Below are 25,408 nucleotides of genomic sequence, written 5' to 3'. Positions count from 1 at the left end.
TGTTTGTGTTATTCATTTTCTATTATTTGCAACATTCTCAAAATCACAGGAATGATTTTTGCTCAGTTAAATAAATATAAATTACGTGGTAGAAAACAAATGAGTTTTCAAATTGAATTCTTATGGAAGTGAAAAGGATTTAATAAAGCACGATTATGCTTTGAATGAAAGCAAGAATTTTGAGGCCCAATACCGTGTTTTCTTTCTTTTCATGTAAATGTTGTCTTTGCAATACCAAAATGTAGGTGGAGCCAATAGAGTTGAAAGTTAAAAGACACACATGGAAAAACAACACAGGCCTGCAAGCAAGATGGCATTCAGCCAGAGGGAGAAATACAGGATAAATATAGAATATTGGAGCAACAAACTTCAGAACCATTCAAAATAGTAGTGGCATTTTGCATATGTATTTGTCCTTTAAACAATAAAATAATTGACATATATATATCAAGACCCTGTCATGGACAGCCCATTCTCCAGACCTGAACCCCATTGAATACCTCTGGAATGTGATCAAGAGGAAGACAGATTGTCACAAGCCATCAAACAAAGCCAAGCTGCTTGAATTTTTGCACCAGGAGTGGCATAAAGTTACCCAACATCAATATGAAAGACTGGTGGAGACGCATGAAAGCTGTGATTGAAAATCAGAGTTATTCCACCAAATATTGATTTTTGAACTCTTCCTAAGTTAAAACATTAGTATTGTGTTGTTTAAAAATGAATATGAACTTATTTTCTTTGCTTTATTCGAGGTCTGACAACACTGCATCTTTTTTGTTATTTTGACCAGTTGTCATTTTCTGCAAATAAATGCTCTAAATGACAATATTTTTATTTGGAATTTGGGAGAAATGTTGTCAGTAGTTTATAGAATAAAACAAAAATGTTCATTTTACCCAAACACATACCTATAAATAGTAAAACCAGAGAAACTGATCATTTTGCAGTGGTCTCTTAACTGAAAAATACTCTTAGTGAGTACTAACTATCTAAATAAATTGTCTATTTTTTAAGGCTTACAACTGTGGAATAGATATAGAATATAGACATACAAAAATAAGGGAAATTAAATAAAGCAACCATATTACTACAGCAGGAATTCTCTGATGGATAATTGACTTGCATTAACTGCCATTGCCAAATTAGAGTTTTTCTGCTCCCCATGGTGCCCATGTTTTATCCAGCCCCTGTATCTATGCTTGTCCTTCCATAGCTTCAAAACAATCATACATTATAAGGTAGAACAAAGTCAAGCAGACACCAGTTGCCCTTAATGTCTTCTTTGTCCACTTGATTTGGATTGTTTTACATTGATAGATCCCATGTTTTAGGAATGTAAATGCACTTAACATAGATTCAATTTCAAACTTCATGCCAGTAAAGTAGCTCTGTGATAACATTATACAAGGAGATGCATGCTTATTGACAGTCTGAAATGGGTTATAAGTAATCATTGTGGTGCATCCAGTTCACAAGGGTACTTCTCTTAAAAGCATCATAACTTTTTATTATTACACTATACTTTGACAGTCTTTGTGTAAATAGCTATATGGAAAGTGAATAAGGAAAGTGAGGTTTTGATGTGGAGAAATGTTATTTAGGTTGAGGACTCTAGTTATTTTTAGATTCTATAAACTGAGATTCTATCTTCAGCCTCTTCATTTCATTTCCAGTGTCTAGAGCTTTACTTTTCAACTTTGTTTCAAGTGTGTGGATCTATATTGCAGTACAACTGATTTAGAGGATGATGAGATAGCTGCACATACATCTGGTTAATTGAAATCCTAAGATGGAGCCAAAGGATTTCAATTAACTAGAAATAACAAACATTGAAAGTAAAAAGCAAACACTGAAAGTAAAAAATAGAAAGGTAAATGAATATGTAATGATAAGAGTTAGGGTTATATATACAATGTAACAGAGCACAGGGACAGCCTGTAACCAAGATGGCCACTGTTTGCACAGTCACATAGTGATGGTTGATTGTTTCATTGTTTGATTGAGAGTGAATAAGAAAAGTGTTGAACAGGACCAGGTGGTGATTGATTGGATGATTAATTGTCAATCAACCCCTGGCCACATGGTATAATGGTATAAAAGGAGATGTTTGGGCATGGTGTAGGAGAGGAGTGAAAACATGTGTGGTGTAAGTTTGAGAGAGAGAGAGAGACAGACAGACACACACACTTGTGTGGCAAGATTGTTTTGAACATTTATAGTTAATAATTTATGGCCCTCGAGTCTTTTGTTATGTTTTTGAATAAAGCCAGACTTTCTTTTATTCCTGAAAGCAAACTGTGCATGTGTTTTTGTGTACGAAACCCCTGACAAGCACAACAAGCCCTTTTTGAACTTGACGTCACAACTTGTGGGGAAAGCGAGCAAGTATACAATGAAGGACATTGTACAAACTTTGGTGAGGGCTACTGCTGTCCAACAGCAAGCCCTAGCCATTCACCAGAAGCTACCAATAAGGTAATAGAAGCCAGAGAGAGAAGCACCACTGTTTCCAGAGCCTAGTTTCACTGGGCCTAGTTCCCAGGTCATTGCACCTCTGGGCACATTCATTTGCCTGGTCTCCCATTCCACACCCTCTGGTAAACCAGATGTCACTGTACAGTCTCCATGTCTCTCTGCTCTGCCTGTTGCTGCAACCGCCCCATTAACGCCCTGCACTCCTTGCGCCCTATCCGCTTTGCCCAGGTTCCATTGCTAGTTCTCTGTCCTTTCCTGGAGGTGCCAGACTGCGGACCCACCCAGCTCCCAACCCACCCTCAAGAAAGTCAAATAAAGAATGGACAATTTGGGACATGTGAGGAAATGGTTGGGTTTTTAAGGGAGGGGAAGAATATGATCATGTGTGTGTGTGGGGGGGGGGGGGGGGGGGGAATATGTGACAGAGCCTAGGCACAAATTACAATTTAATTTGATTTAATAAATACTAGAAAATCCACAGACATTAAAGGAAATGGAACACATGGTTATGCTGTCACTAATGCAGTGTATATCCTTAGCTATAGCATTTATTGACAAGTAATTTCAATTATTATGTGTCATCCATTTTGTGATAATATGCTGTGTGTTTTATCTGCATTCTCCATCTGAGATTCTATTTGACCAGGCTTACCGATTGCTGTTTTTAAACAGCAGAGGTTGCTTCTGAAGACCTGGATTTCTCAGCTAGTTTATCTGAAGCAAAAATATCCAATAGGGACATGAGACTAATTTTTGCATGTTGTATGGCAGCTGTGAGTTTATAAATGGAACATCTTATTACAAAATCAGTTTCAAGGAGGACAGAATTTACAGGCTGGCCACTTCAAGTACAATTCTTTTTTTTAACCAGACATTCAGATTTTAAAAGCAGACCCAGCCTTTGTTACTTTACTGAATTACTTAGGAAGAATGGTAAGTAATGATTAAAACAGTAGAAAAGAATAGAGAATACACATTATCCCATAGAATATTAAAAAAATATTCTAAAAATGTGCCTTTAATGTTATTCAGTTTTCCAGCTCCCCATACAAAGCTAGCAATACATGCTCAGATCAAGATAATAAAGTTTCTATTAATTCAAATATGATTTCCTAATATGATTACTGTATATATATATATATATATATATATATATATATATATATATATATATATATATATATATATATATATATATATATACATACACACACACACCTCAAGCAATATGAAATTAGGAAACACGCCATTTCAGGTTCTAAATATAGACTGCAGATGAGGCTGCTACATAGATACCATAGAAACAAACGCTTACCAAGACCTATCCTGAGAAAGTGGCCTGTTCTAATTATATATCCTTTCAACTACTCAGTTAATTACTGTGGAGATCTGGTACTCATCGTGTTTCTGTACATGATTAGGATAGCAACTATGCAGAGCTTATTTAGTTTATCATGAAGGGATAAAGCACAAAGGAAAGGAGGAGGAGACAGACCCTTCCCTGTCTCTCCTACGCCTGTACATCTCCACTTATCCAAGTGTGTGACAGATTTTAAATGGCCTTGCTTATACAGAACTTTTTACATGTCCTGAAACAATAGCCTTGCTTTACAGCCCCCTTTGAAATATGAAGGCAGCTTTTAACAAAGGACATTCCTAACAGAACAGCAGCACAAACACAAGACAAAGGAACGCTAGCTGTGCAATGTTTCTGCACAAAGAATTAATGAAGAACATCCAATGATATGGGCTGGTTTCGAAGGTCTTAATAACAAGCAAGGCAATCAGTGCGGTTACCTACACACACACACAAATGTTCATTAAACAGGGATACTGGTGTTTATTAGTTGTCATCACCTGAAGATCAACCAGTGAATTACCACTGTCAAGAAAACTGAAACTTTTTACCTGCCAAAGCTAAGAAACGAATGTTGCCAAGTTGTTGAACCCTGGACTTGTTGAGCATCTGGCTAGTATGGGTCATTGACGTGCCATGGGGTGAACAAACTCAAGTCACACTGGCATGACTCCCCTTGCACTCCAGACAGTAGTGATTTTAATTGGCGAGATAAATGGGATCCCAGAAAACAAATCTTTGTGTGAACTGTTCATTTAAACACAAACATTAAAAAAAAAAAAAAAACACGTACGCATTCGTGTTTCAAAAACAGCACATTTCCAAAAACTTTATCTACACACACCGATTTAAAAAAAAAAGATAACTATTGACGATTTTATTCAGAATACTTTAGGATTGAGAGTTTAATGTTATGGATGATGGTGATAGATCTATTTAATTTCTACATCAATCACACACAAGTTACTAATTAAATACAGGTCTAAACCAGCTATAAGTTCCTTTTGTAGCCCATGATAGACCAGAATATTGGATTTCAAAAAATCTAAATGTGTGCTATAAAAACACTTCCATCATAATTATCTGTTGTTTTTTTTTCTTCTCATAACTGCAACCATGTGATTAATATCAGATGTAAGATGTTTCATTTCAACATGCTCAGTACTCAAATATATTTTCATGTGTTCGAAGACGTTGACAAAAAATGGTGTCCATGCCAAGTTCGTGACATTATTTGGAAGATTTATTAGACACAAAGCATGCAACAATAACATTCAATTTTTCATTTTCAGATCAGCTGCAAAGCTGTAACAGTCTTCCGTGTCATATTGCTTATTTAATGCAGAATGAATTGGTAGACTTTTCTGGGAATCGAGATTTAAAAAGCTGATTTTATTTGTGGTTTTGACATTATTACATTGTACTGTTTATCACTTACAAAAAAAAAAAGTACAGCAAGCAAATATGGAAAACAAAGAAGACTGCTTTATTTCAGTCTCACCGAATAGTTAATGTATCTCCTGGCATTTGTCTTTAATCTTCATCTTGTTCACAACAAGATAAACAGTGATTGTTTTAATGATTGATCACTAATGCAACAGGACTTTGATGCCTTTTCTACCATTAGCACTGTCTGACCCTAAAATAAAGCTTGCATTTAAAGAAGGAACACAAGCAAAGGGTTATTGTTGTCCCGTACAAAAATTGCATAGAAGGATTCAAGTAGGATTTCTGTCTAGTTCGAGTCTGAAAAGGGTAAACAATGCAATGTTACCTAAACCACATATCAGGTTTTAAAATGAAAATGCCTGTTCGCTAGAACATGTTTCTTTCAACACATATGAGACCAATATAACAAACTGAAGTGCACAAGTGAGATTTATGAAACAATTTTGTTTGCTACAAAGTTTGTAATCATTACAGACGATGTTAACAGGGCGGTAATTCATCACTGCAAGCAGGTGGCAGTATCCCATCATGCCACAACGAGAAGAAGGGAACAAAAAAATGATTTCTTAGTCGATATACAACCTCTGAGATGTTAAACGCAAACTAAAACTAAAAGATCCCATTCCATGTATTCCAGAAGCAATAGAGGCTGGTTTACCACTTTTTGAGTGGATTGATGGTGCACCCTTCCCAAGCCAACCGTGAAGTAAACCACAATGATAGTAACAATTAAATTGCAGTGAAATATTAATTTCAAATGTAAAATGAAAAATGTAATAGCAAAATAGATATTTTCTCAAGATATACAGTACTACCCCAAAACACACAGCCTGGGTGTACATGGTATTGTGCCAGCACAAAAAAGGATGGAACAATCTCAAACTGATGGGTAGGATGGAGAAAGTGTATGGAGAATAATTAGTTTTAGAACTTTATCTACTCTATGAAGTACATATATCACACCCTGCCTAGAAATCATTGCACGTGAATTTCAATAGCCCTCAGTGCTATTACAAGTTTTCCTGTAAATGTTAAATAGTGTTAATGTTTACAGGAATTGCCTTTTTCCCCCACAAACCTCAAGCTTTTCATCCATCTCCAAAACATTTCAACATAAAATTTAAAAAAGAATAAAAGAACTGAATTAACATATACAGTGAGGCCAGAAAACATTTACTTTGAGGCCTCATTTTCCTGTGTTGAAACAATTTGAATTCAATAACATGTCTTTAAAATAAACCTGCCAACAGAGAATTTGATTTTCATTTTACAGCGCGTTGCACTTGTGTATATGCCTGCCCACCTTTGGGTTAAAAAAAAAATGCTAGTAAAGCACAAAAAAAAAAACCTCATGTACATATAGAACCAAAATAATTATACAATGGAGATGCGGAGGAAATTCTTTACTGAAGTAAACTTGCTTCTGGATTAGGTAAAAAAAAAAAAATTATAACCTTTTTTGTTGAATCGTAAATACATTTTACTTTTACAGAGGATTAGAAAACTAAAATGCACTTGACTAATTAGCAAAATTCTTTGAAAACACCTTCACTTGAGTTTCCATGTTTCATTTAGAATTGTACATTGATTCTCTTTGTCATTTACATGTAATGTTGCATCCTTCTGTAGGTTTTTTAATTTTAATTTAAAGGTGAATTAAATCTGCTTTTCTACAAATCCCTAGGTTATGAATCTGTATCCACAGACTGCCACTGGCTTGTATGTAATCTGACAGTGGTCTCTGGACAATCCAATTCAAGCAGGTAGAGCTCAGTGCTGCTCCAGTCTTAAAGATCTACACACATGCTTATACATGTTGATCTGTACAGTATGTGGGTACATACTGTTCAGCAGAGACACCCACAACAGGCAATATGATTGTGAATTACAATCTCAGGAGCCATTATTATATCTTTATAAAGACACATTCTCTTCAAGGTGGATTACCTAGATTTTATTGTGTATATGCTAATGTTTTCCTTTATTTGTTTGACCTCTAACAGGCAAACTAAAATAAATGGACTTATGCCAATGAAAATAAAATGTGGTCATATAGAGCAATTCTAATTTCTATAATTGCAAATCTTTTTTCCACCACATATAGTTTGAAAAGTTTTTTTACTGCCTGGGTTGTCATGCGTGGAATACATTACCACACTAGAACCATCCCAGTAAATGCACGATTGGGGTTAGCTCAGTCAGCCCTCTTTATACCACCAGGTAAAGGCCATTGGCAAAAATGGGCACTAAGCGAGGGTGGCGTCATAGTGAGGGTCCAAAAAAACCAAAACACACACACACACACACACAAAACCGCCTATGTTTGCAATAAATACAAATGTTTTAATCTTTTTAGTTATACAATTGCAGTTACTTTTGAGAAACAGTTCATAGTTTAAAAAAAAAAAAAACACTCATTTAGTGTCTAACAATTCCATAAAGACAAAAAAGTGTACTTTTTTTTTTTTTTTTTTAACAGTACTGGTCATTTGAACTTTGCTGTTTGTGACACAACAGTAAGACTGCTGAATACTATCCCCCATTGAACGATGCCATCTATTTCACAAAGCAATGAAAGCATTAAAAAAAAAAAAAACAGTGAATATGTACAGGCAAATGTTTCTTAAATGAAAAAAACAAAAACTATTCTGCTGTACAAAACTGACGCTTTAGTTTAAGTCAGCCTTCATTTGTGTAAAACTTGCACGTAAACAAAGAAACCTCTTGCCGTACTTTTTTTTTTTTTTTTTTTTTTAACATTTACTGTATAAAAGCCACTTATTTTAGGCTGCGTCAAGCCTTTTTCAGGTTAAACAAATCAACCTGTTCCATCAAGGTAAGCCATTTGTTTTTATCCATTAGAATGTCTGAAATTGTCCTTCGATTAACAGTATATGCATCACTTAGGCGAAAAAACATTGGTGATGTCTTGCCGTCTTGCTGTCTTGCTATTTATTTTTATTTTCAGATGCATAACATGCAGGTTTGTTTCTTTGGCTCTGGTGTTAAATGGGGGTCAATTCATCATTTTGTAGTTTCTGTTTTGCTTTGGGAGCGGGAGTGTTGATGACATTCTTATGAACACTCAGTTAACAGGAAAATGAGTCAAAGATTAACTGCATAACTTTGTTGATTTAATTGGTCATGATTATTTCGCTGTTGCTACAATGAGGGAAACTACAATGCTTTTATTTATGTTTGCTTGGCTTGGGAGGTTGGTGGGTGGTGGGCAGCGGGGTGGTGATGTGACGGGTAAAAATTGCACTGTTTTTATATTGGTGACATTTGCTCAGAGAGAATAGTTGGTGGTATGCGAGGGTGGCGTTATAAAGGTGGGCAGTATAATGCAAGACAGCTGTATATGTCAAAGAAACCAAGTCGTGGTGAGACATATTTTTCTCAAGCAATGACCTGTGGGTGAAAAGGTGCAAGTCAAAATACTACAGTAGTTTCTTCATCCCCTTTGCAACTCAGCAAGGAATCACCTTTGTACAGCAGACAAGAGGCCCTTTAAAATAGCTACAATGTTCATTCAGTAGTTGAACCATTGCAGTAGAAAACATTTTTGTTTACATTTACATCCAAAAATATAACTGTAGCAGTCAATACAATGTTAGCAAATAACTTTATTTATTTATTTAAAAAAAGGGTACAAAATGGCTATGTGGATTAACATTCTGTAGCAGGACAGGCAAAAGTTATTATGAAATGGACGATGTTCTTGAAAATATTCTTTTCACATCCTGGTCTGCAGCAAGTTAATAGCATTTCCAGAGTGCTATGCTGTGTTGAAAGTGTAGTTTTACAGCTGATTGTCTGGCCCTTCCATCTAAAACTACAATACTTGTTTATTTATATATAGCGAAAGCTTTATTTAAAACATATTTACAAAAAAAAAAAACACACTCAGTGGTTGTACTGTAAAACAAGTTATGTGGAGTGGTACAGGATTTATATTTTAGTATGTGGATAACGCTGACAGAATATATTTCTTGCTTTTATTATTTGTGTGTAATGACCACCTGCATTCTAAGTGGTCAAGATGTATGGTAACCCAAGTGAGATCACAAGTGGGAGTTTATAGACCACACAAATAAATCCTTTACCTCAAGCATTAATGTTTTAACATTCAATTAAAACAATTTTCAAAATGAAAATCTCTTAACGTTTCTCTTATGTACATTTGCACATGTATCCTGTTCCAGTTTTCAGACAGTTTGAGCTTAATGATAAAGCAGCTATTTTGTGTGTGTGTGTGTGTGTATATATATATATATATATATTATATATATACACACACACACACACACAGTACTGCACAAAAGCTTTAGGCAGGTGTGAAAAAATGCTGTAAAGTAAGAATGCTTTCAAAAATAGACACGTTAATAGTTTATATTTATCAATTAACTAAATGCAAAGTGAGTGAACAAAAGAAAAATCTACATCAAATCAATATTTGGTGTGACCACCCTTTGCCTTCAAAACAGCATCAACTAGGTACACTTGCACACAGTTTTTGAAGGAATCTGGCAGGTAGGTTGGCCCAAACATCTTGCAGAACTAAACAGTTCTTCTGTGGATTTAGGCAGCCTCAGTTGCTTCTCTCTCTTCATGTAATCCCAGACAGACTCAATGATGTTGAGATCAGGGCTCTGTAGGGGCCATACCATCACTTCCCTTGTTCTTCTTTACGCTGAAGATAGTTCTTAATGACTTTCACTGTATGTTTGGGGTTGTTGTCATGCTGCAGAATAAATTTGGGGCCAATCAGATGCCTCCCTGATGGTATTGCATGAAGGATAAGTATCTGCCTGTACTTCTCAGCATTGAAGAGACCATTAATTCTGACCAAATCCTCAACTCCATTTGCAGAAATGCAGCCCCAAACTTGCAAGGAACCTCCACCATGCTTCACTGTTGCCTCCAGCCCTTCAGCTAACAAACTGCCTTCTGCTGCAGCCACATATTTCAAATTTTGATTCATCAGTCCAGAGCACCTGCTGCCATTTTTCTGCACCCCAGTTCCTGTGTTTTCGTGCATAGTTGAGTCGCTTGGCCTTGTTTCCACGTCGGAGGTTTGGCTTTTTGCCCGCAAGTCTTCCATGAAGGCCACTTCTGAACAGACTTCTCTGGACAGTAGATGGGTGTACCAGGATCCCACTGTTTTCTGCCAATTCTGAGCTGATGGCATTGCTGACATCTTCCGATTGAGAAGGGAAGTAAGCATGATGTGTCTTTCATCTGCTGCAGTAAGTTTCCTTGGCCCACCACTGCATCTACGGTCCTCAATGTTGTCCGTTTCTTTGTGCTTCTTCAAGAGCTTGGACAGCACATCTGGAAACCCCTGTCTGCCTTGAAATTTCTGCCTGGGAGAGACCTTGCTGATGCAGTATAACTACCTTATGTCTTGTTGCTGTGCTCAGTCTTGCCATGGTGTATGACTTTTGACAGTAAACTGTCTTCAGCAACCTCACCTTGTTAGCTGAGTTTGGCTGTTCCTCACCCAGTTTTATTCCTCCTACACAGTTGTTTCTGTTCAGTTAATGATTGTGTTTCAACCTACATATTGCATTGATGATCATTAGCACCTGTTTGGTATAATTGTTTAATCATACACCTGACTATATGCCTACAAAATCCCTGACTTTGTGTAAGTGTACATAGAAGAATTGATGCTGTTTTGAAGGCAAAGGGTAGTCACTAATATGGATTTAGATTTTTCTTCTGTTCACTCACTTTGCATTCAGTTAATTGATAAATACAATCTATTAACCTATCTATTTTTGAAAGCATTCTTACTTTACAGCATTTTTTCACACCTGCCTAAAACTTTTGCACAGTACTGTGTGTGTGTGTGTATTTATATAATATATACATATATATATATATAATATATATATATTTGCGTTGATGATAAATTGTCAACGTTGAGGATGTCTTAAAATATCCATTATATATCTATTTGAGATGTGGTGACATTGCTTTAAGTAGGTTATGCAGTAATGTATTCAAATCTTGCTTATTAACCTCTCAATTTGTGTATTAAAAGCTATGAATAAATATCTTCTTGACTGCATTATTTGGATTCTGACATAGTTTCCTGACATCTAAGGTCCAATGACATAATTACAGAGATTATGGCTTGTGTCACCCAGCCAAAGTCTCAGAAAAGATTTAAGCAGAACAGATTGCTTCCAGAAACAGATCTCCTTGCAACTTTAGATGTTACCAGCACATCAATTAAACATTGTAGAATTAAAATTACAAATACTAGCAGCAATCCACTAAACTGCAATAGTATGGACACATCTGTTGCATGTGCATGATGTATGGTATGTGATCACATCTACTCCAAAAGCACTATTTAACCCAGGCCTCATCGTTGACAGGCAAATGCTGCATATTATTATTATTATTATTATTATTATTATTATTATTAAATCAGCAGCAAAGGAAAGGACATTTGAATGTTAATGTAATACAATAATAAAATAATGCTTCAGTAACACTACAGTATATCTGGACAATGTTGTTTTTCTTAGAATTTCTCATCTTAAATATTTCATACAGCAGGTGGATATGGTTTATATGATATATTGAATCATTTTTTCTATATTAAACATGATCAGTTGTTATTAATATTAATAAACAGTTGTTCAATATTAATTTATTTAATTATGAACATAATAAACACTAGTTACAGGGGGCTCATTTTGGAAATGTTTTTCTATCCTTTTATGATCGTGCAGTTACAGTTCAAATGTATTCACTGGTGTTGGATTATTGTCACTTTTTAAAATCACTACCAAGGGAGTGACAGACCAGAATATCAAGAAATCTAGTCATTTACTTGTTGGCCACTGAAATAAACTTACCAATACAAAACCTACACGTTTACTCTGCCCAATGCAAGGCCTGCTAACAGTCACAGCAGGATATTACAAAACAGGAAGTTTGGAGGGCGTTGCAATGACCAGCTACAGGCAAGTTACATTTTGTGGTCTTATAGCGCCATCTATCAACTTCCTGTTCTGAACACCACCCACCGTTTGCCAAGTCTTGAAAGCTCTAAAGAAAACAAAATAACTTTGTTTTTAAAGAATTCCGGCAGCAGTCATGAAAAACAAATAGTGTAATCTTTTTCTTTTTTGGGCCTCATGCCCAGGTGCTTCCTTAATGAATCACAGACAAACTCGAGCTCTCTGTAAAGGAAACACTTCCTGCCTTTTCTCCTCTCGTTGCATGGACTTAACCCCTGATGTGGCAGTGTTACATAAATATAAGTGCAGCAAGTGAGGATATCCTTATAAACAGATAGCTATTTATAGAAAGATTTCAGAAGAAAAAGCATCTGGTGTTTCTGTTTCAGGAGTGGTCTGAAGTTGCAGGGTTATTACTAAGTTGTCATTTGGTGTTGCAAGTTGATATTAAAAAGAACCTTAAGAAAATAACCATGCTGCAAATGCAGGTTAACAGAATAACAAACAATTGATATCCTGCCCTCCTGCAAACACACACATACAGTAACCAGATACAGTAGCCAGATTTCTTTCAGCAAGCTTGTAAAATGTGTATCTTGCAAGGCATTTCCTTTGGATAGTCTCCAATGAGCTTCTGGTTTGCAAATTTGGATGGAGAGAAAGAAAGAAAAAAAGTAAAATACAGCACAGAGGGAGAAACATTCTCAGATATTGCAAACAGATATTCTCTTGCTCCAATTCCTAACCACCATAAAAAGGCAGTCTTGCAGCAACACTTTTGGCCATTAGAAAAAATAATAATAATGGAAATGATAAAAGCAGCAAGGCTCTTGTCTATCACCAACTTACAACAGAAGGGATGCAATGCATGGTCCAAGTTACACACTTTAGTATTAATATTGAGTTTGAAATATAAAAACAAACAAACAAACAAAAAAACAGTAGTATGCCTGACAACAGTCATCTGTCCTTTGCACAAATTAACTGACAATACAGAACAGCAATACAGGAATGAAGTAGCCCATGGTAACAATATCAGTAATGTAAATTACTGGGGTGGGGGGAGGGGGCAAACACACACACAAACACACACTGCTGAAAAAAAATACTCAAGGCAAGTTGGATAAGGTTTGTATATTTAAGTATTTGAGCAGAATACCAGGTTGTATAAATGAATATATAATACATGAATCTCAAAGCTCGGTGTCTTTATATATCCTTACATGGAAAGGATTTTTTGTACACTCCCGGATATGAATCCCATTAACATGTTTTTCACTTTATTTAAACATTCTATATACTATATGTACAAAAATCTTTTTTTTTTTTTTTTTTCTCTTTAAATCGATACTATTTCAAACAGAAGTTTTTGTTTCATAATCTTGTTCCAAGTCTGACCCCCAAAATGAAACCCACATCTTCAGGCCTCAGTTTATGCTCCTCCTACTTCATGGGAGTATGTTTCTCAGTTTTGGGTACCAACCACATGTTCACAGCTTTATAAGAAATACCCAACATTGTGAACATGTCAACTTATGGCTGAAGCAGATTAAAAACCAACAGGAAATTATGCAATTTACTGAGAAGACTGAAGTACAAATATATATATATATATATATATATATATATATATATATATATATATATATATATATATATATATATATATATATATTTATCCAATAGGTGAACATGTTGTACAAATATCTTTAAGAAACTATTTTATAAAACGATAAGACTACATACAAAACAGAAAAAGTACCCAAAGGTACCGAGGTACCAGACTACGGTAGCCTCAAATAAAATGAATACAGTAAACACAAGTATAAATGTATTATAAAACAATCGACGAGGAAGCGTACTTTCTTATCAGCACTTTTTCATTTGAAAATAATTGTATTAGTTGAAATATGTGCAGATGTAAGGCAGATTGGCACTTGTTATAACTAAATATATTTACTTTATAATGCACCCTACATCACTTTTAAATCAGCAACCTGAAAAACATTTTTTTTTTTTTTAAATCAATTTCAGCCAAATAGTGAGCCAACACAATCTGCTCAAAGCTGTCCCTTGCAGTTTTTAATCTAATTTGACCAATAAAGTTAAAGTTAATTTTAAATATTCAATTTCTATGCTGATGATAACAAAAAAAAATAAAAAAAATGTGTTTATGGATGACAATAGCTGTCTCAGAAAGTTTGTAGATCCAGTAAAGTCTGGAATATGCACAGATAAATTATTATTATTATTTTTTTTAAATTTTATGTATAAGCATGTTAGGCGCTACTAAGAAGTTAACCCCCTCCAGTGTAAATAGTAACGTTCAGCATCCATACTGGAGCTAAAAATAAACTGTGGGATGCTGAGAAGAAATGGTTCTTCACCAAGTGGAATGCCATGGACCATCTTCATAAAGAACTCCTGTAGAAGAACCCACACCCTGTACTACAGGTACCAAATAAAGACAACCCACACTGATATTTGAGTGACACTAGTCATTTCACTCAGGCTGCAGTCATGATCTGTGTTCATTCTGAATTGATTCATTATTAACTGGATCTGGCAGGCACAGCCTCTAAAACATCTTCTAGTGCTTCCTGTTCTGGTTCAGCCATTGTTTTCTCTTTAATCTTTTCTTCTTTCTTCTTTTTAAGAGGTGAAGCAGCAATCACGTCTTCCTGCATCAGCTCTTTGGCCAGAAGGGATGTCACAGCATTGCCAGCTCTTCTGTTGGCTAGAATGACAAAGGGAAACTGGTTCAGAAATTGTTAAGAAACTCAACTGGCAAGGTCAGTTTTGTAACATGCACATGTCACACTGCATGGGAGGGCAGCAGGCACCTACTGGGGCTCGGCAAAGGTCCTTAAAACATGTTTCTCAAGACAGTCAAGACTGGAGAAACAAATGTATGTTTTACTATGACCCCGGTTCTCAAATACTTTTCAAGGAACAAGGGGAAATGTTCTGGATAACATTTCTGTTACTCCCTCTTTGCCAAGGCCAGCCGCTTTTGCCTTCTGTTTTCTGAAAAGAAAATCTGCGGGTAATTAGCATGCGAGGAATGGGCCAAAGGTACAGAAGTGTGAAACAGTCTCTGCAGTGTCCTGATCACACTTGCACAACCAGGCAACAAAGCCTTTGCTGGAACAGCAACATTAAATCATGCAATACCCAATCTGCTGGTAAACACAAATCTTGCTCTGTGTAATTATTAAAAAAGCCAGATGCATTACAAAGAGGTGGTTTTTTTGAGGCAATATCAGATCAGGGAGAAGTGGGGGAGTTAAATACACATGCTGTGGCCCAACTTTTTCAAAAGAAAGAAATACATTATTCACTAGTAAAAAGATGTTACGGTTTTGAAAAGTAATTGTGAAAGATGAAAAAAAAAGTGAGGCAATCATGTTAGAGGGGTGTGCTGGGGATGAAAGAGAAATGAATGAGAACCATAAGTTGTTTCCTGTGTGCAACATTCTGTCTCTTTGTTTTTAACAAGGTGTTGGCACTGATAATTTATTTATTTAAACCAGACCACAATGCAAATGCATTTCAAAAGGAGTGTCTGCACTAAAGCAATAAAAGTGTATGAAACCTTAAAAAATGCATTCTAAAAGAAGCAGTGACCTACACTGTTGACCAGTTTTACAAGCACCAGCATGCAATTTTCTCTACAAGAATGCAGCATGTTGAAAAGCAGCTTGCCTTCAATGAACACTTTGGGGGCAAATTGTCCACTTCATCCATTTGCTGTGGAGTGGGCAATTTGCCTGTACATATCCCATTGTGGAAAATACAGGCCCTATACTGTAAGGTTAAGAAAAGCAGGCTAGGAGCAATCGCATTGTGTAAAGCTTTTTCAATCCTACCTCTGAAATGACACAAATGGTTTGGAATTCCTACAGTTCAATGGAAAGCACTGCTTTGCAAACCCCACACAGAACAGCAGCACATTAAAGCCAAGCTCCATTAAAAAAAAAAAAAAAAAAGCCTGACAGTTCTGGCTTGGAGAAAAAAAAAACAACAACTTTTGACCTATAAATCTGGAAACTTCAGACTAACTTTCTACTGCTGTGTTTTTACTGGAGAGAGAATAATAAAATATTGAAAAAAGAAGCAAATTTGGGGGAGCTCAGAAATCTGCACTATTTTGTCTCTTTTGCAAAACTAATTCATGCAACATTTCCATTGTCTGTGGGTCTCACATGCTCCCCATGTTGTTTTGGCTGTTGCTTAGAAAGGAGATATGCCATCTACATTTAACATGCAATATCTTCCCCATGTAAAGTGGTACTACAACACAACATACTAAAGAAACTTACCCAAGGCCAACTCGCCATGCTTCTAGTACTAACCACTGATACACTGGCTCCACATCTTTAATGTCCTTAGAACACAAATGAGTTTCTAATTTCTCAAAGACTGCGGGCACACAGACATCTTTACTAAAATGTGGTTGTTTTTATCATTGGATGATGCTGACTGCATTCAACCTCATACATAAGGATTAATGAAAATGAGGACAATATTAACACCAGGTACTGAATTAAGGGGGAAAGGGAAAGCCTAGATTTTTCAATATTAAGCAGGCAGGTCACTGAAAAAAAAAAAAAAAAAAAAAAAAAAAAATAGAAAGAACTGTGTCCTTAGGAGTGACAGGCAGTGACTTATTTAGCACTGCATTGCAGGTGTTGACTCGACTCACATAATCTATCAAGGAGATGTAGTGAAATGGGTGTAAAGCACAGCTGCCTTTGATGGAATATCTACTTGGAGTAACACAAAAGAGGGCCATGCCTATTTAAACCAGTGTTTTAAGATTTATTTTTTAACAGCTCCGTGACTCTGATTATTAACGCTTCTAATTACTGCACCCATATGTATGTATACAGTGACAGACACATTATGTTACAGTGCGTACACAAGACCAGACTTCCATTAGACAACAGTAAAATCTCAAATGCTGGTACTTACTCCATTGTGGTTTGAAACACTGCTGACCTGGAGTTCATTTTATTTCTGGTATTGAAGATAATCTGTACTCTCACCTTACATATTTGTATAAATGTACACAGATACAACGCCCCCTTGAAGCTAACATAACCGAGACATACTGTCTCTAAGCAGAAACAAAACCTATTCGTCTACCACTCCAACCCCTCCAGAAACAGAATATTTGTTATAGACTATGACATCTCTCTTTGGGGGAGGGGAACCCTTATTTTACAAACACAGATGCAAAGCGGTAGAAGACTGAAGGGCAAAAACCTGTTAATTCTCAGCAGATACAGTTTCCACTTCTGTAGTAGGTGCATGCATCCTCTCCTGTTACCCCATTCAACACACCAGCCCTGTCTAATTATAAACATACCCCTAACAATTCACTGTCTACAGTTTCCGTCTAATCAGGCCCTTTTACAAACAGAGGCAGCTCTCTTTCCTGTGTGGAAAAACAGCACCAGATCTATAAAGCTGTGCAGAAAGAGACCCTGAGGATATGAAGCCATCTTATTTAAGTCAGGGGTAATTGCAGGCAGGAACTGCTTGATATTTTAACCCTTCACCTTGATGACTTTAACTGGTCACTGGGACGGAAATGACTTGAACTTTTTATATATATATATATATATATATATCTATCTATATATATATATATATATATATATATATATATATATATATATATATATATATATATATATATATATGTATATATATACTATTATATTATATATATATAATAAGTCTTAACTTCATCATTCTTTTATAATTTGTAAAAAGGTAAAATTTTACAAAATGAATTTATAAGAAACTACCAATGACTTTCCTATGAAAATATATATATATATATATATATATATATATATATATATATATATATATATATATATATTTTTTTTTTTTTTTAAAAATTAATCTACTATAGAGGATATTCATATTTGCAAGGGCCTGCTACCAAATGCTAGTTTGGTTTATTTAAAGGTATTAAAACGGTGAACTGTAATTACCATGTTTTTTAGTATATAAAACACACCATTTACAATCACCCTGCTTTTGTCTTCAGAACAGTAGACACTGATGCATGTTAAACAAACAATTAATGTTAGGAATGGCAAGCAATTGTATTGTATTTATTAAGTATTGTATCTACTTGTCCACACTGTTCACAAGTCATTACACAAATTAAGAAAATTTAGTTGTGTAAACATTTGCGCTTTATATATTACCAATTATGGTAAATTGCTTTTGTGTGTTGGTTAAGCATACATTTAATCACATCCCTACAACTTCACTTTAGCTGGATCTAGATCTAATTTACACCACATCTTTACTGTAATTCTACAGTACATTACACTTTCTCCATTAAACTTTAACCCCAGTTGTACCACAATTTTGCATACAAGTCTGCGTAGTTAAGAGCTTAAGGAATCTCAATGCAATCTGCCTTTCAAGACAAGGAGGGGGCTTTTTAATACTTGGCACTAAAGACAGGCTCCATTGAAATGGTAGCCACTAGCCAGTATGATGGATTTCCAATAAGCAATCCAGATCTAGTCTAACTGGGAAGATAGATGAAGGTGGTGAACAAATGAGAAATCACTAAGCACAGCACAAAGTGCAATAACAATAAGGCTTTTTAGATTGCTTTAGTGGACCGTTTTGTTTTCATAACCACCCCTGAAATGTGTGCTGTGTATTTTTATAAACTGTTAATACCTGCACTACTTCTCAAACTACAAATGTTTGTTCTCAGGTTCTTCATTATTTATAAGGGCTTGGCGGTGGGTGTTGATCAATGAAATATTGTGCTTGGTATTTCAGCGGGCTACCACAGAAAATGTTTGGTTGCCACAAATAAATGTTACTCTTTATTAGATGCAATTATGTACATCTGGAAATAAAGGTTGTTATGTGTAAAAGCTGTTGTATCTGCATGGCAACAGAAAGCAGCTGATGAAACAGACACTGAAAAGGAAATATAACTGATAGAACTGATTATTTTTGTCCTCTCCACAGTTACTTCCTGAGTAAGGTTAAAAGGTGACTCCCGTGTATAGGATGTCTGGTGTTATTTGAAACTCATTTCAGGCCATTAAAAAGAATACAGCTCTATATGCTTGTGTATATTCAGTTTTTAGTTTTCAACCCCTGACCTGAGAAACTACATTTCCTCTGAAGAGAGACATGTGAGATAATGACCAAAAAGGAGGTGCTGACCTTGCTGTTCCCATCTGATTTCAGAGAGTTAAAAATCACTCCAGCGAGTTACTACACAAGACATTGAACTCACCCTTCTACTCAATGAGAGCAATCGATCATTAGAAGTGCTCACACAGAAGTTTTCAAAAGGGTGTCAGGTTAGCCTGTTGTCAGAAATACACCTTTAATCTTTTTACTCCAATTTAGTTGTTTTTGTACATTTTAAATATTTCAGTCAAACAAAACTATAGCATTATGGCTTTGGCTTAAAGCTCCAGTTTGTTAGATATGTATATATATAGGGCTTGCACCTAATACAGTAATCAGCTGTTTTACCAGAACTTCCTTGGTTTACTCAATATGTTTAATGACACTACTACTACAAACCCTGGCAACATTCAACATCTAATGCACTTGAATAATAACTTTTTTCTTTTCTTTTTAATTTTGTCGTCTCCAATTTTTTACCTTGGTTTTCTCCCCCAATTTAGTGTGCCCAATTATTATCTGTATCCTTGGCTCACCGCTCGCAACCCTCCCACCCACTCAGGGGAACGGAGGCTGGAGCATGCGTCCTCCGAAATGTGCTCCTGCCCATCCATCATTTTTCGCACCGCGGATCCATTGCGAGGACACCAGACCTATAGTGCCGGAGAACAACACAGATCTGGAGGCTCCACTGCAGAACCACTGGCGCAATATCGGCCACAGGGGTCGCTGATGCGCGGTGAGCCGTGGGTTACCCTGCCGACCTAGGTCTTCCCTGCCCAGACAGCGCTCGGCCAATTGTGCGCCACCCCTAGGAAAATAATAACTATTTTGAGAGAGAAGTAAATGTGATGTTAAAAATAAATGAGATATATTAGCATTACTCAATGCAAAAACTGTGCCAGGGCACAGCAGTCTACAAGAAATCATAATTACTATATTTCATCCCAGGCTAAATTAAAGCAAGATCATTACCACTGTGTACTGTTTCTTATAGTTGGTTATATTATATTATATTATATTATATTATAAACATACCCTCGAGAAGGTTAATCCTTAAGGGGAACATTATTTCAAAGGAGGAACCTTCATGTTTTTAAAGCCCACCCATTTCTGTATCCATCAAGGCCTTATTGGCACCATAAAGGCTAACTTTTGAAAGTCATCAAGAATATAAGCCTAATAATAAAACCCTTGACTGGTTTACTAGAGCTAAGTTTGTTTATTTGTACAAAAAAGTCTGATGCATTGCAAAGAAAAGACACCTGTTTTTCTTTGCAATTATTTTGAAAATGGTTTACATTTTAAAAGCTAAATTTGGGGTGGATGTTTTACCACATCAAAGCAGCACACAAAAGGCTGTAGTTATTACCTATTTTTATGAAGGAAAGACATTTTTGTGTTATGTAATTTATTCTGTTATGACTTCTCCCAGAATCACTGAGAGGTAAAACTGTACAGTCAGTTTCATGCAAGTCGGATTCAGCTTTGATATTTTCAAAAGAGGAGAACAAAACATCTTGGGAAAACCACTGCTACACAAGCAGGCCTGTAATAATGAATCTGTCTCTGAACGAATACATGGTATTATATTACGAATGTGTGTGCAGATGGCATCCTGTACATAGAAGCACTAAAACAAACAACCCCTTTTTATGTTAATAAGTTATTCCTTCTAGGGTGCTATGTATTATATGAGAAATGTCATTTTTCACAGCTTGAGCACCCAGGACCTCTCAATTTCTTGGGTCCAAACTGCATAAGATTACATATCTGATACAATGTGAGACACACAATATAGTCTTCAGACAGAAGCACCTTGGGGACTGGACCAAAATAAAATAAAAATAAAAAAAGCATGCATGCATTTAAAATAATGCAAAAAAATAAAAAAAATAAAATGGAATATATAAAAAAAAGTATTATATTCAGTAAGTCAACAGAGAATAATTTCAAGTGCTGCCTCCCTTTCAAAAGTATTCAATGACAATATCAAATAAATATTCTGATTACACAATTTCCACTATATTCAATTATGCATACCAATTAAAAACAACAACATAAGGTCACTGCCCTTTCATCATTATTATTATTATTATTATTATTATTATTATTATTATTATTATTATTATTATTATTATTTCCGCCCTTGGTACTTGAAGAGAATGGCACATTTTAATAACAAGGATTTGTCAATGTACTTCTATACCATATCAACCTACAGACACTGCACTGTTTTGTTTTGGAGGTACAGGGAAGGGTTAAGAGTTTTACTCTTGTTGTCTGGGAAAAACTGGAATTAGTCACACACATAAACACAATGAAACACACGCCAAAACGTTTACCAGGTTTTCCTCACTGTACTCTGACAAGGAGAGCATGGAGTCTATAGAGAAAGAAAAGAACATGTTAGATTATATGTGCTGCAGAAAACCAAAGCATATAGAGAAAGATTAACATGGAAAGATCCATCAGTTTTTTGTTTTTTTAAATATAAAGTAACATTTAGTTAAAAACAGGAGCTTTGTCACTAGGCAAGTTAGGTAACATTAATTTAAATGTGTTTTTCTTTAAAATCCTGTTGCTATTAATAAGCAAGCTGCTGCTAACATTTCATTTGCACCTTTTTAATTCCTTCAAAAATACACAAGGGTGATATTCCTTTCAAACTAACCTGATTAAAACAATGTTAACCCTTTGCGGTCCTATGTCAGACCAGGCCAGACCATTTTCCTTTTCCAGTCCGATGTCGGACCCTGTCCGACATCATCAAAAAGATGTAAAGCACAGGTCTCTAGTCATTTATTCTCTAGAAAAAGCCAAGAAAACCTTTCAATGGCCAAGTGAGACCGATAGGAGCCGCAAAAAAAGGGCGTATCCGATAGCCCCATGCACCACAGAGGTAAAATGGACACAAACAAAGGAGATAGCTGCTTCCGCATCCAGCGCTCAGAAAATATCACAGATTTTTTGAGAAGTTATAGTAATAAAATAATGACTTGGATCACACTATTGAGGAGTTTGGGGATAAATCGAGTGATCAGGAGAGGATTTATCGGTATGCACGTCTATAAAGAGGTATGTGAAAAATACAGTGAACAAGGGGTGGGGCTTGGCTGGAGATATAGTACTAAGTGTCCTTTTGCGATTCAGTGCCTTTTAAACCTGTTTTACTCGGGGGAGGGGATATTTTAAACAGTGCGTGTAAAATAAACAGCGTGTGTGAAACTAAATTGGACCTGATGCGCCTGACAAGAGCTGAATAAATCGACCGCTAAGGATTAAAGGATGATGTTTTTCTTGCTAATCTCTTGCAGAACTGCATATATTATGATACATGATTATTATTTATCTATGGATCAGTGAAACAGTATAAACAAGGACAGGCATCTTGACAACCTCAACTTAAAACACTAGAAATGTTATTGGACATGGGACAAGAAATAACTTGATTTCTTGTGGCTGGTCAATTATCTTGAAAGGTCCAGATTGTGTTGACTTGATCAGCAACAATTTTCAGGTACAAACAAGACTTTATTCAGCCTTACAGTAGAACCAAACGAAGGGTTCAAGGCAAAATGTGAGTGGTCCCTAACAAAACGGACAGCAAGTGTCTACATGGAGGACAAAAAACTATTAACTTCATTATAGAAAACAAAATGTAAACTTGTAACCATGAATGCTATGAATGATCATTTTAAAAAACAGGACACTAAAGAGCGTCTATTTTTACCAAAATAGTAACAGCCCAGGAAATCGCTGGTCTAGACAGACTATTATTCCGGTAAATAAAACATGCAATACAAATAAAGTTGTCCTCACAAAACAGTCTGGACATTATAAAATTGTATAAAGCAGTTCCAGGGCCATTTTTTTTTTTTTTTAAATTTGTCCCCACTTCAAACGCAAAAGGGACTAAAAGTTATATGATGAATAAAATCTGGAGCTAATGGCATGGTACGCAAATATTATTGCATGCTAAAGGCAAGGAGACGCCAGGCAGATAAACATGTGGTGAATGATGTGATGTGGTTTAGAAACCAAAATAGGAGTGGCTATTGTCAATCTTAAAATATATATATATATATATATATATATATATATATATATATATATATATATATATATCTGTATTGTATACTTCCTTTGATGTTAATACAAGTACTGTCTTACACAATATAAAAGCTAAAATCAAATTGTTTACAACTTTGCACAGGTAGTGTTTCTTGATCATCAGCGCCCTCAGCAGTTTGTACAGTGTAACTGCTCTTCACTTTAACAGCCACTGACATCTAAGGGCATTCCAGTATATTCACAAACAGGATGGGTTTTAAATTCACCAGCCCCTCAATTCAGGTAATTTATAATTCTGCAGATGGGCTTATTGTGCTACTTGTGGTCAAAAGAAGAACAAAAAGATGAAACTTTTTTGGGTACCATCTTTGTCCAAACACATGTTGCTGCCTCTATCTATTCCAACAAGTTGCTGGCATAATTCTGCTGCATGCGACACGCAGACTAACCCATTGTGCATAGTAGAAAGCTTGAGCAGAGGCCTGACGTCCCAATTTGACCAAGACATAGCACATGCCACAAGGGAACAATGTCTTTTTGTGGATTATTAGCCCCCGCAGAAGGCAGCCTGTTGCCCCCTATGTCATTCCTCTCCCTTTTATTTATTTTTTTAAGAACACACAAAGTAATTCAGAATGAAACCATCTGCTGGGATTGCAAATGGAAGTCAAAGATCAAACCAGCCACGAGTTTCATGGTTGCCTATCTCTCTGCCTGCCTCCTAGGGTCCATTCTTTCAGATGCGCCGCAGGGTCTCACTTTAGGGTTGTCTGGTGTGCTAACTTTATTTAGTTTAGGCAGAAGAAAAAGGCTTGTGCTGGGCCTATTGTCCCAGGTCTGTCTTATTGTCTGACGGCTGGCGCTGAAACTGTAGTTTCAAGAGCCAATAAAAGATGCAGAGCAGAAAAGCAGCTGCTGCTACCAGAGGTTGAACAAGAGTCAGAATGAATGTTAGCATTATTCATCAAGTGAGGATGGGGAGCGAAAGTGCTTTCAAATCTGGGGCAAAGAAAGTATTGCCTTTGTGAAAGAATTCAAGGACATATTTGTACTAGTGTCTATTACCAGAAAAACGATTTTAAAATAAAATGAAGAACAAAGTACTTATGGCGAATATCCTTCTAGTGTTGTTTTGTACTGTTGACCTGCAAATATTTAGATTGTATTTTTTTAAGATTCGGTATTAACTACATATACGAAATCTTAGTTACTGTTGGTATTTTTCTATACAAGCTTTTCACATCACATATAATGGAAATACACTGCATCATTTAAACAGTTTTGATGGACAGTGTTACTTACACATTACTACAATTAATCTTTCAAATTAACATTTTTTTTTACTAAATAAACTAATTCATAAACTGGTGTCAATGAATGTTGAAGCATGCTTCTTTAAACCCTCTGTGGCGTTTATGCTCTCACATTAAACTCTTCTCTTAAAGAGCAAGAAAATAAAACTATTCAAACTGCTCTGATAATGGACCCATAAGCATATAAAACACAATGGTATGACAATGTTAAATACATTTAAAATGTGATGGATTATTTTAAATAAAGTGTTTTTATCCTACCAGTACTTTAAAAACTACGTTGAACATGCAAGGTCAATAACGCAGAGTTATAGGCTGCTCCTTACAATGCAGACACCGCACAGACTCAGAGCGACTCCCTGTTCTGTGGGGCATTGTGGCTACATGGTTAGGAAGGGTAGCTTTTTATTTGATTTATTTTTAGTTTCATACAGTTCAAATATTCAGTGAGGGCAGAATTTCTTGGAAACTGTACCACAAGTCCTACTCATCTCTCAGCATCACTATTGAAGACATAGCCTTGTCCACTTAGCCACGATGACGCCACAAACACTATCAGAGAAACTCCA

The 25,408-nt window shown here is 35.8% G+C and overlaps 1 protein-coding gene across 3 annotated transcripts in view; it reads right to left on the bottom strand.

Moving 5' to 3' along the window:
* Window positions 1-13,965: 13,965 nt before the first annotated feature.
* The window catches only part of LOC121297469 (protein diaphanous homolog 1-like), a 133,878-nt gene continuing 122,435 nt past the window's right edge, over window positions 13,966-25,408 (bottom strand). For 2 of the 3 annotated variants that reach the window (XM_041223813.1, XM_041223814.1), the window contains one exon: window positions 13,966-15,001. In XM_041223813.1, coding sequence (XP_041079747.1) covers window positions 14,817-15,001 — 185 coding nt within the window. In that variant the 3' untranslated portion in view covers window positions 13,966-14,816. Of the gene's footprint in view, window positions 15,002-21,797; window positions 21,839-25,408 lie in introns of all 3 variants that reach the window. The other variant, XM_041223815.1, reaches the window with a different exon arrangement.

Source organism: Polyodon spathula, chromosome 22 (assembly GCF_017654505.1).
Source record: "Polyodon spathula isolate WHYD16114869_AA chromosome 22, ASM1765450v1, whole genome shotgun sequence".
Taxonomy (NCBI): domain Eukaryota; kingdom Metazoa; phylum Chordata; class Actinopteri; order Acipenseriformes; family Polyodontidae; genus Polyodon; species Polyodon spathula.
The sequence above is the reverse complement of the archived record's forward strand: the minus strand, read 5'-3'. Positions and strand labels throughout refer to the sequence as shown.